This window comes from Hippichthys cyanospilos, chromosome 13 (genome assembly GCF_059441005.1).
Source record: "Hippichthys cyanospilos isolate Australia breed blue-spotted pipefish chromosome 13, RoL_Hcya_1.0, whole genome shotgun sequence".
In the NCBI taxonomy this organism is placed as follows: domain Eukaryota; kingdom Metazoa; phylum Chordata; class Actinopteri; order Syngnathiformes; family Syngnathidae; genus Hippichthys; species Hippichthys cyanospilos.
The window spans coordinates 467915-482815 of record NC_142381.1 but is presented as its reverse complement, the minus strand read 5'-3'; the positions used below and the strand labels follow the sequence as shown (position 1 = coordinate 482815).

General features: G+C 53.3%; 1 protein-coding gene across 9 annotated transcripts in view; it reads right to left on the bottom strand.

Annotated features, from left to right (window-relative positions):
• LOC148413324 (protocadherin-1-like) overlaps nt 1-14901 on the bottom strand; it is a 67102-nt gene that overhangs the window by 26702 nt on the left and 25499 nt on the right. For 7 of the 9 annotated variants that reach the window (XM_088430652.1, XM_088430650.1, XM_088430653.1 and 4 more), the window contains exon 4: nt 6538-6760. In XM_088430652.1, the coding sequence (XP_088286778.1) occupies nt 6538-6760 (223 nt within the window). Of the gene's footprint in view, nt 1-2579; nt 6042-6537; nt 6761-14901 lie in introns of those variants that run through there. The other 2 variants (XM_088430656.1, XM_088430651.1) reach the window with 2 other exon arrangements.

The window sequence follows — 14901 nt, the reverse complement described above, 5'->3', positions numbered from 1 at the left end:
AGCGTAACGGAGCGGGGCCAACGGGATAGCGGACGCGTTTGTTCGGACCGGCGCTTCATCCCGCTGAGTCGGAAACCCTTTGGGCGGAAAACCTGATTAACTCGGGAGGGATCGTTGCACTAATACGTGGCAAATAAGTGGATTAGCGCGGGGTCGCTGTGGATTAGCCGCCGTCTTTTTTTGTTCCGTCCCGACGTCCCCCCTCCCCAAAAACCTCCCATCCTAATCTTCTGGAAATCCCGTCGAGCAAAAGGCTGCCGGCCAAACGGCGGGCCGCGCCGGGCGCGGCCCCGGCCCAGCCGCTTTTCGCAGGTGTTTTGTCAGACCAAAGCGGAAGCCGTTATCAGCAGACGGAGGGCTTTGGCTTCAACAAGCTCCCGCAGCCGTTGGACTCAACACTCCCTCCCTACCTGAAATGTTTTAGTGCTGCTTCATCTATCTTGCCTCTCCAGCCTCGTGCAGCACTTTGTCCACTCCTTTGATCTTTACGTGAAAGGCGTTTCACGGAAAAGCGTTGAAGGAAGCCGGGACCTGAAATCTCACCCAAATGGCGACAGCGCGCCAACGTTTGCAAATGGCTTGACCAATAACTGGTATTTCCCAAATATATTTATTTCCCAAAAATGAAGGCCAAAAGTACGTGGGCGTCCTATAACTACAAAATTTGATTTGAGGAAGCATTTTCGATGCACATTTTCACGCGGACTTCGAATAATTAGCGCAACGGGACAAGCAAGAAGGCGGACGGCAGCCGGCGCCTGTCGCGGCTAACGGCAGCTCGTGTTAGCTGAGCTCGTTACCGCATTATTTTCAAGTAAGGAACCGCCGTCAGAGTCCGTCCTCGTTCACGCGCGGGAATATTACAAAAACCAAGAAGATCATGTCAAAGTTCTGATGTCTCCGCTCCATTCCGTTAAGAGCGCACGGAAGGGCGTTCCTTTATTAATTGCGGTCGGCTAAGCGGTTTGGTAACCGAGGCCGACTTTGGGCCGGCCGGAACGTGTAACCGGAACGGCGCTTGAGCCGACCGGGGCCGCCTCAAAAAGAGCCGTTGCCGTTACCCCCTCATCCGGAAAACGGTGAGCATGAAGAGCGCGGGTTGCCGTGACGACCGCCCCGCATCAAGCGCCCCATCCCTCCGTTCGCGCCGCCTGCCCTAATTGGCCGGCCGGCGCCGGCGGGTCAGAGGGGTCGCCCGGCGGATGAATGCCGAGCCGTCCGCTCAAAGTGGCCCCCGCTCGCGGCGCCGCCGCCTCGGCTGAAAGGACGCCGGCGGGGCGGATAATTGGCGGGCGCTCGGAAGCGCCTGGCCGAGTCTCGCGGCGGCGTGACCGGCTATCGTTTGCTCTACTTCACACACAGAGAAAAAAAACCCGACAAATTGACGCCTGCTGGTTGCAGAGGGTGCCAAAGGCGGCATCTGCTCGGAAGCAACAGGCGCATGCCGGCCGATTACCTTCACTCCTTTTCATTTGGCGACGGAAGAACAACGCCTTTGCTATTGACTGAGGATTTTTTTTCCGTTCGTTCGGGTAAGGGTCGCTACGGGGAAACGTGTGGCACCTTCACCTTCGAAACGGCCGACTAACCGTCCGTACCGTATTTTCCGCGCTATGAGGCGCACCTAAAATCCTTGAATATTCTCCAAAGCTGACATTGTGCTTTATGATCCGGCGCCACCTATGCGGCGCATAAACCGCCAGTTTTCATTTTGGGGTAATGAAAATAACGTCATCGGCATGTAAATGCCTCTTTCTTTACCTCTTTCTTTTACCTTTTTACCTTTTTACATTTCAGTTATACAGTAAAAGTCCGTTTTGTGTTCATGGTTGCTCTAACGCTCTTTCAAACCAAAACGGCCGACACTCATTTTGATTCGCGCGCATCCTATCACGGAAATAAGAGCATGCGTGGCAGATTTGGCGTCAACGTCAGCGAGGGTCCAGAAGGCGCAAGTGAGCTGCAGCATTAAAGTCAAATATTTATTTGGCGGAATTCATGAGGAGCTTAGCCCCATTAGCGCTAATGTTTGTTAATCCTGAGCGAGGGAGCGAGCGGTCGCCGTCATCACACATCACGTTGAGCGACGGCAAAGGCGCCGGTGCTCCCCCTCCCCCTTTTTTCCAATATTGGTTTAAGAGCGCACGTCCTCCGTGAGCCGCTCCTTAATTAGCCGGCTCGCGTTTAATTGGCGCTATGTGACCGACGCGCACCTTTAAGCCCGCGCTAATCCGTCGGCCGCCGCCCATTTTAATTGCCGCTGACAACGTTTTAATTGAAGCCAAGGGGAGGCAGCTGGAGAAAAGCTTTTATTTTGACACAGGAAGTCATCTTGAGTACGACGGGAATAGAATGCTTTCGCTTCATATTTTTACTCGCTACATTATATATATATATATATATATATATATATATATATATATATATATATATTTTTATTTTTTTTTTTTCGGAACCTTGAATTTTCTCTTGTTACGAGACGTAAGAGAACAGTCATTCAACGGCAGATAATTTAGTATCAACTCAATACTTGAGTATCTAGAAATCAATACTAAATTAATGCTGACCTAAGCTTTTTTTTTAAGCTTTCTTTAGTATGCTAGAGAGGGAAGTGTTTAACATTCCACGTCGGCGCCACCAAGCGTACTCATTTTCTTTCCGTAATGCAACTTTGGTGTGAGTGTGCGCGCGCGCACATCAGGTGACTTTCCACAGATGATTAACCTCATCATCAACCGCAACAACACCACCGGTGGAGGTCTTCCAGTTTCCATGGAGACACGTCTCCTCCGAGGGCGGCGGCGGGTCAGCGCGAAAACAAAGTTTGGCACACCGGGGACGCGCGCGCAAACGCACACACGCTTGTTTACATCCCCCGCCGGCACCGGGCGCGCCCCGCCCTGCGTTCATTAGCTCCCATGATGCCACGCTAACCTAGCGGGCGAAGCCGCGGCCAGCTCCCCCGCGGCGTCGGCGCTCCCGACGGACAGCTTCCCAGGTGCTGACCCGCCACTATCGCCCCCCCCAACCGCGGCATCGGAACTCACCGGGAACAGCTGGCGGGCCGGGACCCGGGCCGGGACCGAGCCGGGACGCGACGGGCGCCGGCTTTGGGAGACGCGCTTTTAGATCGCAAGGATGCGCGCTAGCCTCCATCTTGCCGCATATGAATGAATTTCAGATGACTAATGACTGCAAATCACATGAATTTCTCAGCCTTTCTAAAGACGGCTTTTTTAGCCGGCAAAGGAGGCTCCTAAAATGTGGACAAAGTCACCAGAAAAACACAATCTACTTCTACTCTACTGTCAAAGTCCAGTCCTGGAGGGCCGCTATCATGCCAACCTTCTCTCTCAAGCGCACCGGATTCAAACCATTAACTTCCTTTTCAAGCTATTGGCTAATAAGCCGATCATTTCAATCGGGCGTTTTGGGGAGAGAAAAGCAGAAAAGGTGCAGAAAAGGTGCAGAACACCTGCCCTCCGAAGCGTCAGCTCCTCCTTCTTCGCGTATGGTCTCTGGCAAACGTCTAACAGGTGAAGCCGACAGCCGACAAATTGGCCTTGCGTCGGCTCCCTCTCCCTCTCGGGCCGGGCGTCGGGAGGTGCGCTTCCAAGGGGGAGGAATCACCTCTCCTATCAGTGGCGCTTTTATCTCCCGGCTAATGAGCCTCTGGCGCGCCCGCTCTGGCGCGCGCTCTCACGCACCCCGGGTGAGGACGGCGCTTTCGTCAGCCCATCTCTCAGCGAGCGTCCCACTTGGCAAAGCGCGGCCGTGGCCTTTCATGGTTACGCAACGGCGCTGCCGGCGCGCGCCTCCTTCAGCCTGGAAAGTCTTTGAACGCGCCGCCTCTAATGACTGCGTGTGTGCGTGTGAGCCATTATTAGTCAGTAAGTGATTTTTTTTTCTTGCAAAGTAAGCAGCTGCCAGGAGAGGAAGCGTACGTTAGCTTGATGCGGGAAGAGCTCCGCCAGCGCTCGCCCGCTTCGCGCCGCTCTTCGGCCCGCTGCACCGTAGCGGCCAAGAGGAAATGCGCGGACCGTCTGTAAGGCGGAGCGGCGGTCAGCACCTTGGCGTCGCGGTTCGGGGACCCCAGTCCAAATCCGGCCGGCTCTGGAGTCCGCGCCGGTTCTCTCCTCCCGCACTCCCAAAGCATGGCGGGCAGGTGTACGGGACACGCTAAATTGCGACCGGCCGCGCGAATGGTCGTCGGGAGCGACCGGGGGTTCGGCGTCTCGCTCGAGGACGCTTTGACATGGTCGCGCCGGTCGGGGGAGGGAACCCGCGTCCCCTGGGCCGGGAGGCCACCGTTGACGACCCCGTTTAACGAGTAATACTTCTGGTAGCTGGGATTTCGTGCGTGAAAATACGTCCCTGGCATTAAAGGAGATCGCGTTCCAAACATCAGTCCTACAACATGGGCGAATACCCGCCGGCGATGTCACCGTCCCGCGACCTCACCGACCCGTCACGAGCGACGTCGCCGGTCTGCGACACCGCCGGGGCGCGGCCCGACTACAGAAGCGGGCGTCGGCTCGTTTCCGCCGATGAAACGCGGCCTACGGCGAGCCCGGCGGACTTGCCGCGACGCGGATCTGACCCCCCCCAGACGCGGCGTCTCCCGGCGCCCTAAAAGCTCCCGTAATGGACGCTAATGCCGGCGGCCCCGCCCGCTAATGTGCCCGCTTCCTGTCGCTGGCCAGCGCGTGCGGCGGCGGAGTGGAGGAGGAGGACGATGATGGCCGTGATGAAGATGAGCCGGCCGCGCCGGGCGCCAAATGGAGCCTCGATGCTTTTATCTGCCGCTCGCATCATCTTCATCACCCTCACTTTGTTCCTATCCTCCGCACATCAAAGAGAGCGCACGCAAACTCTCCCGCTCGCAGACAAGCTCACACGTACGCCCATTCAAACTCGCATACAGCATTTCACACTACGCAGCATGCGATTCCTCACACACGAGTGCTCTCACACATATACCTGTACTCACATTCACACAGATCATCTCTAACCCATACGCTCGCGTGGACACAAAATCATACGAGATTTTTCCCACAGCTCCCTTGCAAACGAAAAATGTTACCATGCAATTTTCCGCACTATAAGGCACAGTAGGGTATGAGTGGCCTATTTCAAAACTTTGCGTAAAAGGCGCACTGCATTATAGGGCGCACCTTCAATGAACGGCCTATTTCAAAACTGTTTGCGTAAAAGGCGCACTGCATTATAAGACGCATGGAACAGAAGCTTCGGTAGTGGCCGGGCTTGCGGCATGCGTCCGCCGTCAAACCTTCTTCATCGATGTATGGCATATCCGAATTTCAAACGGCCAGTTATAAATCATTCACTTGTAAAACAAGATATTTATAAGACAAATGCAGAGGTAAACATTTGAGAATGGGGGTGGATTGATTTTTCTTTTTTTCCGCCCCCCAAAATTAAAAGGATCGGATGGAAAGGCGCACATCAGCTCCAAGACTTTTAAGCGCGCCGCAGACTCGTGCGGAACATACGCGCGCGTTCACTCCCTCGCTCACTCTGGCTCTCACAGACACTGATTTGTACGCAAATGTATACACAAATTTGTGGAGTTTTGACCAAAGCGTGGGCGAGCTTGGCCGCAAGCCAAAACTTTTGCTCCCGGGCGGCGGTTGACGTGATGTAGCGTGCGGCTAACGTAGCGCCCGTCCAGATGGTCCCGCCGGCGCCCTTAATGCTCCTAGGCCGATTACGCCGATATGGGCCGCTAAATCCAGATTAGGGTCCGCCCGCGGGCCTCTCCTTACGTGTGGCCACACTTGTCCGCGCCGGCCAAAAGAAAAAAAGGGAGCGGCGGTTTCATCCCTCGCCCGATGGTCCATGTCGCCGTGGCGACAAATCACACCGACGTCAGGGGGCAAGCCGCGGGCTTCTGCGCGGCGCGCAAAGGCATATGCGAACGTCGTTCGTAGACAATAGCCGATGGTGGCAATCTGGAAGCCTCGCGTTGAACGCGACGCGATTGGATGCTCACTGCGGGGAGGCGGCGCTACGTCGATCGGCTGAAGTCGTTAAGGAAAGGAAAGGAAAGCAAAGGAAAGGAAAGGAAAGGAAGAATGCATTTTGTCGAAAAATGAGCGGTCAGCCAAGCCTTTGCTTCACTTATTTTGTCATTTCTAACATGTTTGGTCATTTTATTTCGTTCATATTTAATTTGTCAAGCATATATTAACTTGACTTCCCGTTTAACGGCTGGGATGAATTAAAAAAACATGTTTTGTTTTGCTTCAAAATGTCCCGAATCAAACTAGCGAAACAATCTCCAATTTTTCGGTTTGAAAATGCGCCCGGCGTAAGCAAGCCAAACGGCGGCGGGGCGACGAGGCTCCGAAAACACGGCGGCTGACGGAAGGTCGGGCCGGCCCCCGTTCGCGTAATCGCCACGTTAACGCGGCGAGCGGCGGGACGGGATTAGGTGGCGTACGGACGGCGGGGCGCGGAGGGGCGCGGAGGGGCGCGGAGGGGCGCGGAGGGGCGCGGCCGTCCGATCAGACTCACCGTTCTCGGGGTGCTCCATCTCGCCGATGCTGCCGTCCGGCGTGGTGCGCTCGTAGTGGTCCTCGGGCGGCGCCAGCGGCCCGATCCGGGGCCCGGACGACGACTTGGAGCTGGGCGTCTCCGACTCGTCCAGCCCGCTGTCGTAGTAGCCGTGCGGGGACGCGTCCTGCGGCTCCTGCGCCTGCTTGGCCGCGGAGAAGGTGACCCGGCGGTGCGGCGCCTGCTGAGCACAGGTAACGGAGGCGTTGTTGGAAGGCCGCCTGCCAAACCCCGGCCGCCCGGCGCCGCTCGGTGTCAAAGGCGAGGCCCGCCGCCGTCCTTTTCCGAACGCTCGTTTGACACCGGGCTTCCGGCTAAAATAGCACGCTTGCGACTTGTCTTGAAAAAAAACACAATTTTTTTCCACCGGCCTCTGATTTTCAACTTGCTAAGCGTGTGACCGGCACGCTCCGAATTCATTCCGGCCCCACAAACTGCGACGATAAAAATGACTTTCACGCCTCAGCTTTAATGACAGGACCAATCAAGACATTAAAAGAATACCGTTGTGATATTAAACCACATTTTGAATCAAATTGCAACTGCACGACTCCAAAAAAAAATTGCGATTTTTAGGGGGGGGGTTCAAACAAATGGAAAAAAACTTAAAAGGACAACAAAAGCTAAACTTTTGTTTCTTCTTTAGCTCATTATTCCGCAAGAATATTCGTCTTCTAATTCAATCCTGGCAAAAATGGGTAGCGATTGTATGTATGGATTTATTTTTGAATAAATGAAATGAACGAAAAGGAAAAGGGGAGCAAAAGCAAAAAAAATCATCTAAGAAGCAAAGAGCGAACAATCTAAGAAGCTTGGCCTTGCCTGGAAACGGCCTGATTCTTTTTTTTTCCCCGCATTTTCCCGGATCCTTTTTTTTCCGCATCTGTACATCTGCTGCCGTACGGAGCCTAAGTACTTTCCACGCGCGATGTGACAAATCCTTGTTTGCTTTTGTCCTTTTGTACTGACGCGCCGCCGTGTTTGTTTGCCATAAATAGACGTCAACGGCGTCTCCGCTAGCTCGGCGTCGACTACATCAGTCGAGAAGAAAATGTCGAAAACAACGACGACCAAAAAAAACAGCGCAACCTCACAGTCAACCCGGGAAGCCTCGACATCGGTTGGGTTCCGTGGCAAAATTTCCCATACGGGCGCGGCCGGGTTGGACGTCGACTCGCCGGTCTTCTACGAGGCGCCGGGACTCGGATGAGAACGGATCCGACCGCGACTCGGAGGCCGTCGTGGGATCATCGTGTGGAACGGCTGTCGCTGTGGAAAAGTTGGCGTTTTGCCGCAAACTTACTGATTCGGCTAAATGAAGCTCCGTTCGGAGGCTAATGCTACGGACTCAAGTATGGTTTGTCGGCCCGCTCCCAAAACAACTGTCATCTGGACTCTTTTCCAGACTTGAGCCGCGCCCTCAGTTTGGGGCAGGGCAGAAGATTCGTGGGGTTTTTTTGTTTTTTCTTTTATTTTTAACAGTGAAACAGTGACCGCTCGCAACGGAATGCAAATAGAAGATAAACACACGACATAGTAGCAATGACTTCATACATTTAGTTGGTTTCAAATGAGATTTGAAGCGCGCGCTGTGCAAAAGCAGTCGTTAGTCGGCGACAACGAGACACGAAAGGAAACATTACCCGAATAGGAAAAATGCCATTGGATGATTTTTGTGGAAGCGGAAGGATAAAATGTCCAATTTGCTTCTACGAAAAAAAAAAGAATGGATGCGGAACAGGTTTTTTTTTGGCGCCACCGTTTGAAAAGGTGCAGGAGAAGCTGGATGGGCCACGCAAGATATGAACGCCAACAGGAAGTAGCAGAGGAAGAAGATGAGGAGGAGGAGGAAGAGGAGGAGGAGGAGGCCCGCTGATGATTAAAAAGCAACCACGAGAGGAGAAAGCAACGACGCCTCGCCGGCTGTTTGTCAGCCGAGACACAAAGCGGGAGATAACGCGCCGCCGCCGTGTGTGTTTGTGTGTGTATGTGTGTGTGAGCTTCTCATTACCTCCTGTGTGGGAGATAAGAGTGTGTGAGGCTGCATTGTGCATGCTTATAAAAGTGTGTACTTATCAAGTATGCACACACACACACACACACACGGCCACTGTCAAGTGCTGCGACATCCCATAATTCCAAACAGCAGCGCCACATCACATTGAGTGCATGATGAATGAGGGAAAACAAATGTACAATGTGTGTGTGAGCAAATGAACGTGAGATATGTCACATTTTGCGGGTGGGCGAGCGAGCGATGAAGGTTCCGTTGAAAGACCGTCCGCAAAACGCCAAAATACCACGTGGTCTTTACCCAACGGCTCGCAGAGAAGCGGTAAAGGCGACTAGCCGGCCCGAAGGGCTAGCGGCCGCAGCTAAAGATGACAAAAAAAACAACGAAAAACATCGGTGAAAGACTGTCGGCGTCGAAAGTGAGCAGCGTCAAGCTCACGACAAAAAAAGTCTGCCCTACACTAAGTCTGCTAATGATGGAAAAATGGACACCGCGGCGCCGAACGAGCATCCGGAAACACGTTTCCCCGGCCGTCTGGGAAAGGAACCGCCGAGGAGAGCTACGGCGCTAGCTTTAGCCTCTTTCGTGTACGGCCCTCCTCTTTTTTCTTCTCTAATTTGCCGCAAGTCAGGGGAAAGCGCACCCGGGGCGCGAGAAAATCCTGGCGGTTAAAAAAGATTTCAAGCGTTCGAGTGGAAGCCGAGCCAAGATTTGGATTAGCGGGATGATGCTGATGGCGCGAGTGTCCAGCGAGTGTGTGTCTGCGGGAGAAAGCAAGCAAGAAAAAAAACGACTGAAAAAGAGAAAGACGTTTTGGATTCAACTTTGCTTTCGTACTCATTTTCAACATTTTACTACTGTGATAAAATCGGGCATTCTTTTCGAATATTAGAAAGAAAGAAAGAAAGAAAGCCAGCTAGCCGACCAAACGGTCAAGCTGTCACGTGATTGATGCTCAACGCATGCGCGTTGCGTGCACTTTGACAACTGCGCGCACGCAACACTGCAGCTCAGCTCTGCCTCGCTCTACTTTGTGCCACTCTGTGCGTGCGCGCGCGCGTGCGCGCCTCGACGGTGACATTTTACGCACACGCACACAAAACAGGTCAGCTGAGTGCATCATGAGCTTCCACAGTTCAGTAGAACGCCAACATTTGTCTGCCCTGCAGGTGCGCCAGTTGCGCGTGTGTGCGCGCGCGTGTTGACACTCGACTGACGCTTGATGTGGCAATCCGATCAACGCACACACAAGCGCGAGGAGGGGAGGGAAAAAAAAAAGCCGTAAATCGCTTTTCTCCGCTGCTATTTTTCAATTTGCTGCCTGGCTGCTCACCGGGCCGACGCTCAAACGTCCGGACGGAACGCGAACGCAGCACTGCCGGCTGACAGCGGGGCGGGAAAAAAAATAAAAGCTTTGCAAAAAAAAAAAAGACTGACGGATGGCGACTCGACGTTTTTTTTGTGCGTCGGAGAGCTGCTGACGCTTCTTCGCTGTCACTCAAGCATCACAGGCACACGCGCGCGCACACTGGCAAAAGCCGCTTAACGCCACACTATCAGGCCAAAGCAGCGCTGCAGGTACGCCGTCTAATTTAATATATGCAAGAGTCATGTTTCTTTGTGCTCCTCTTTAATCCACAGGAGAGAGGGAGAGAGAGAGAGAGAAGCCGGCCTCGCCATGGCGTGCTCTCATGATTAGCAAAATCTTTTTCAAATGCCACCAAACACAATACTACATGTTAGCGTGGCTAGCAATCGGATGGCGTGGCGCGAGAGTTAACAAAATCAAAAGATTTTTTTTTAAAAAACAGCTAAAACTGAAAAAAAAAACCTTAAAAGTGTTGTATAACCATTGACCCCACAGCGCACTGACGCCAACATGATGCTAAAGCTTGTTGCTAGTAGTCAGTTAGCTCACACAAGCTAATGTGACTATCGATTTATCTAGAAAACATAAATATGTTAGTAGGGCTAGCACTCCCATAGCGTCCGCATGCTCATATGACAACATAATGCTAGCAAGCCAACAGCACTCACACGCTCAAGCTTATTATTCTAAACTGGACCAAGAAACGACCAAAACAAAAACTGAAAAACTTCAAACTTGAGTACTGAATTGTAAGAAAAGATGTCAACAAGATACTACGGCTGGTTGCTGACACCCGAGCTCACGTGACTAGCCCGCAGCGAGCGGATTACGGCAACGCGCTAGTATGGCTAGCATTGCCATAGCGTCCGCGCGCTAATGTGACCAGCCCGCAGCAACCGAATAGCATCGACGCGCTAACGCACGCAGGCCAGCTCATAGCGTCTGAGCAAAGGTGACGCCGCCGCGCGGGGTCAAAGGTGAGAAGGCGTCACAGTCACGTACGCCTGCGACGGGGTCGGCTAACGAGGCCGATGCCGTTTTCTGGCCTCAAGGGTCAAAGGTGAAATTCCCCATCTTGCCGCGTTGACCTCCTTGTGGAAGGCTCCTCAAACAATTCCCGCTTTATTGCCTCAAACCCAAATTGCACAAATTCTGACGTTTGGCCATTTCTACAAAAAATTAATCCGGCCAAAATCATATTTGACATCATTATTATGTTTCTTTGTGAGAAATGGTGCGCGAGATGTTACGCGTCATTTGACGGTACGTATTATTTTGGGAAACTTGATTTATTGTTCAAAATTGTGTTTTTGTTTGGGTGTGCTTAGCGTGACAGCAAAAGCAGCTTTTTATTGGTTGCCTTTGCAAAAAGAATGTGTCAGTATAAAATCTTTTTATACACTTCTATTTTCTCCAGTAAAGGGAGAGCACGAAAAAATATGAGAATGACAGAACAGGAAATAAGATTTGTTGGGGGTTTGGAAGGGATTCATGATATCATTTGGGTGGAATATGATGTACGAAATACTGTGTGCTACCGAAAGGCCGAGAAAGATGCGGCTGCCGATTGGCCTTCAAGGGATGCTGCTGCCGTTTGCCTGGAAATGGGATCAGTTTTGTTTTTTTGGGGGGGGGGGGCAGAGGGGAACAGGTGCACCTACTCTGCTGAAAAAAAAAAGGGTACGCATTTGGAAGGAGCGGCTTTACGCAGGGCCTATAAATCAGGCCGGGCGGTCGGGCGGTCGGCCGGCCGGCCGGCACCGCGTTAGCGAGCGCGCCTCTCCATACGCGGTGATAAAAATAGCCGTGTGCGTGCGGGGGGGGGCTCGCAGGAGCCCGGGTCGATCGCGCGGAAACAATGGAAAGCGCGGCGGCTCGCGAAGACGATAAAGAGACGAGTCCCGTCGTGCCTTGACGGTGACCGGAGACCAATCCGGGGCCCGGTCCCATGAGTTAACTCCGCAACGCGTTTGAATATTACAAGGCCGCTACTCAAAGCGGTTGACGGACGGGTTGGGGGGACGTGCGGAAGGCCCCGCCCGCGGCGAGGCGCCTCATCGCTTGCCGCGCGACCATTGACGAGCGATGACGCGGAGGCCGGGAAGGGACGGCGGAATGGGAACGAAGAGATTAAGATTCCGCCGCCGCCGCTTGACGGATGAGCGCGCGCTCACCAGCGAGTGTGAGCGCTCCGTCTCGTTCGTTCGCGCTAACCATCGATGAGTTCATTCAAGCCCAAAGGCTCATTTTGGGAAGAGTCCGTCCGTTCGATCCGAGGTAGCGCACTTTGCCCACGATAAGCCGTGACTTTTCTCTCGCCATTTGAGACTTGCGGCTAATAGTCTGCGGCGGCTCGTCTGCGATTTTTTATTTTCGTGAATAAAAAATGATGTCTAAATTGAGTAAGACCCCGTATCAAAGTTTGTAACGTGTTTACACGCTGACTAAAATAATCAAGGAACAAAACAAAGGGAAGCAGAAGAAGTATCGATTTGGAGTTTGAAGGAATATTCCCTCGCAGGAGAGGAGCACGCAAGAGAAAAGAGCACACAAGAAAAAGCATAAACAAGAAAAAGCGAGCAAATTTTCTTCAAAATTGTGAGTGACACGGCTGGTAGAATATGCTGCGCTGTGTCTATGCAAACACGGGCGCTATGATATGAAAGATGGATTTCCTTTCCTCGGTTAGAATGACAAGTACGCAACGTATGCGGCATCCAACGATTCATGGGCGCGCTCGATTTTTTCTTGAGCCTTTCCGAGACACGGAGGGCGCCTGTACCGCGTGAGCGCGTTTGCGGAGGGAGGTGACGTAGGCCGAGGGAGGATTCCCCCCGAAGCGGGACAGGAGGAAGCGCTTGTTTTTTCCTCCCGTCTGGCTTTTGTTGCTCATCCATTGTTGACTTCTTCCTTCCTGTTTAACAATACGTGCGCCTCCGTTTCCCAGGGGGAGGCCTCTAGCGGTCGCGCCGCGTCGCCCGCGCACTTCCTGAAAGGCTCCCCATCCTTTCAACGCGGCGGCGCGGGAAGTGATGACATCACATCCCGCCCGCCGCCAAAGGAACGGGCCTCCGGGACCAGCTTTCCTTGGCGCGAAAACGGCCGTCTCCCGCCGGGCGGGCGTCCAGACCAGCCTCCCTTGCGCATCGGCGCCACCTCAGGTCACGGAAAAAGCAAGGGCCCGCCGATACGAAAGAAAACGCAAGATAGTAAAAGCTTCCGCTCGTTTCGCTTCTTGTGACGCGGACGTTTGGATAAGGAGGCGCTTTTCGCTCCGGCTTGTCAACCTCCGTTGGGATCCGGCCGTGAAGAAATGCTGCTGTGCAGTGGTCCTCCTCCTCACAAAATTCATCGGTTGCGGAAGTCATTTCGTAGCGTGAAGCTCTCGCAAGTAGATATTGAAAACGGCCCAATCCCTTCCAAAAAAGCCGTCAAAATCGAATCCAATGAAAACCAGTGAATTTGGTATCTCCAGGCGCCATTGTAACTGACCTTTGAGCGCGCACGTTTGGCGGCCGGGAAACAAAGACGGGCGCGCGGGAGCGGGGGGGGGCCCGTGAGCGACCAAGGTGTCATTCACAGCTGGCTGCCGGTCCTCTTTGAAATTCAGCCGGCGGCTCGGCCGCCTTTGCGCCAAGGACGACGGGAGGCACGCCGCGTTAAACGCTTGCTGTTCGCGACCCCCGTCCCACCCTCGTCATTGCACATCGCGCGCGCCGCAGAAGGAAGACGGACCGCCGCGCTGTAAAAAAACGCAAATGACCCTCATCTTTTACTTCAAATTAAGGCCAAGAGACCCCCGGGGGTCGGCGGAGCCCACTTTAAAAACCACTGCTAGAAAAGATAACGGAAATATTCCATTTGTTTTCACATTTTTGACACCATTCGGGTAAGATCGATCCGTCAGCCACACAAGGCGGGTTTTGATGCTCAGATATGCATTTTTATATCAACCGTATTCTCACAATACTTACAATAACGACCAAAACGGGCGGCGCACCGTCAACGACAAACCAACGGTAGCGCTCAGCCCGCTCGAGTCTCGGAAATTAAGACGTACGAAAATTGACACAAATTACATTGATTAAATCATATAATCGAACTGCAAACGTGATTCGTTTCGGTACGAAACTTTATTCAGATGCAAATGAGTCCTCTTGGATGCAAAACCTTTGCATATGCTAACTTATGGCAAAACCGGCATAAATGAAAATGCATAAACGCATACAAGGCAGCCCAATATAAGACGCTAACATTAGCTAGCGTGCTAGCCGCACAAGTCACAACAAAGAAAGCTATTTGAGGCGCATTATCATAAATGACAATATTCTTCCAAAGGATCAAGTCAAACAAGGCACAAATGAACCAAACGATAAATTAGACCCAAAACCTCACCGGCCCGGTACCGGCTGATCCACGCACCGGACTGGCGCTTGGGGACCTCTGCTATACACCCTAACAGAGAATAGCACAATTTGACCGTGAAATGAAGGCTGCGACTCGTACACAGATATTAGTATTGATGAGGAAGCGGCGCACGAATGCGACGTCGTTTCCAGGACACGAGCATGTGGGAACGCCAACCCGGCGACGCGACGGAGGCTCAAAGCCAAAGCGAGGCCGGCGCGCGGACGGGCGGACGGAAGCCAAAGCTTTCGGAGTACGGAGACGCGGCCGGCGCTATGAAAGACGAGAGCGCCGATCAGGTTTCCGGGCAGGAAGCGCAGGCGGCGCAATGTCCTCGCCGGGCGTCTCATGAGTCACCGCGATGCGTGAGTCGGGGCCTTTGGATCCCGTCCGCCGGCATTCCTGAAGCGAACCGGGCCGGGCCGGGCCAAGCGCGGCGCCGCCTTCCAAAGCCGACGCGTGGCCAACTTTTCAGGCTGAAACGCTTGGATCGATCATATGACCCAATCGCCCGTGCTATTCATTTCAAAGCAAA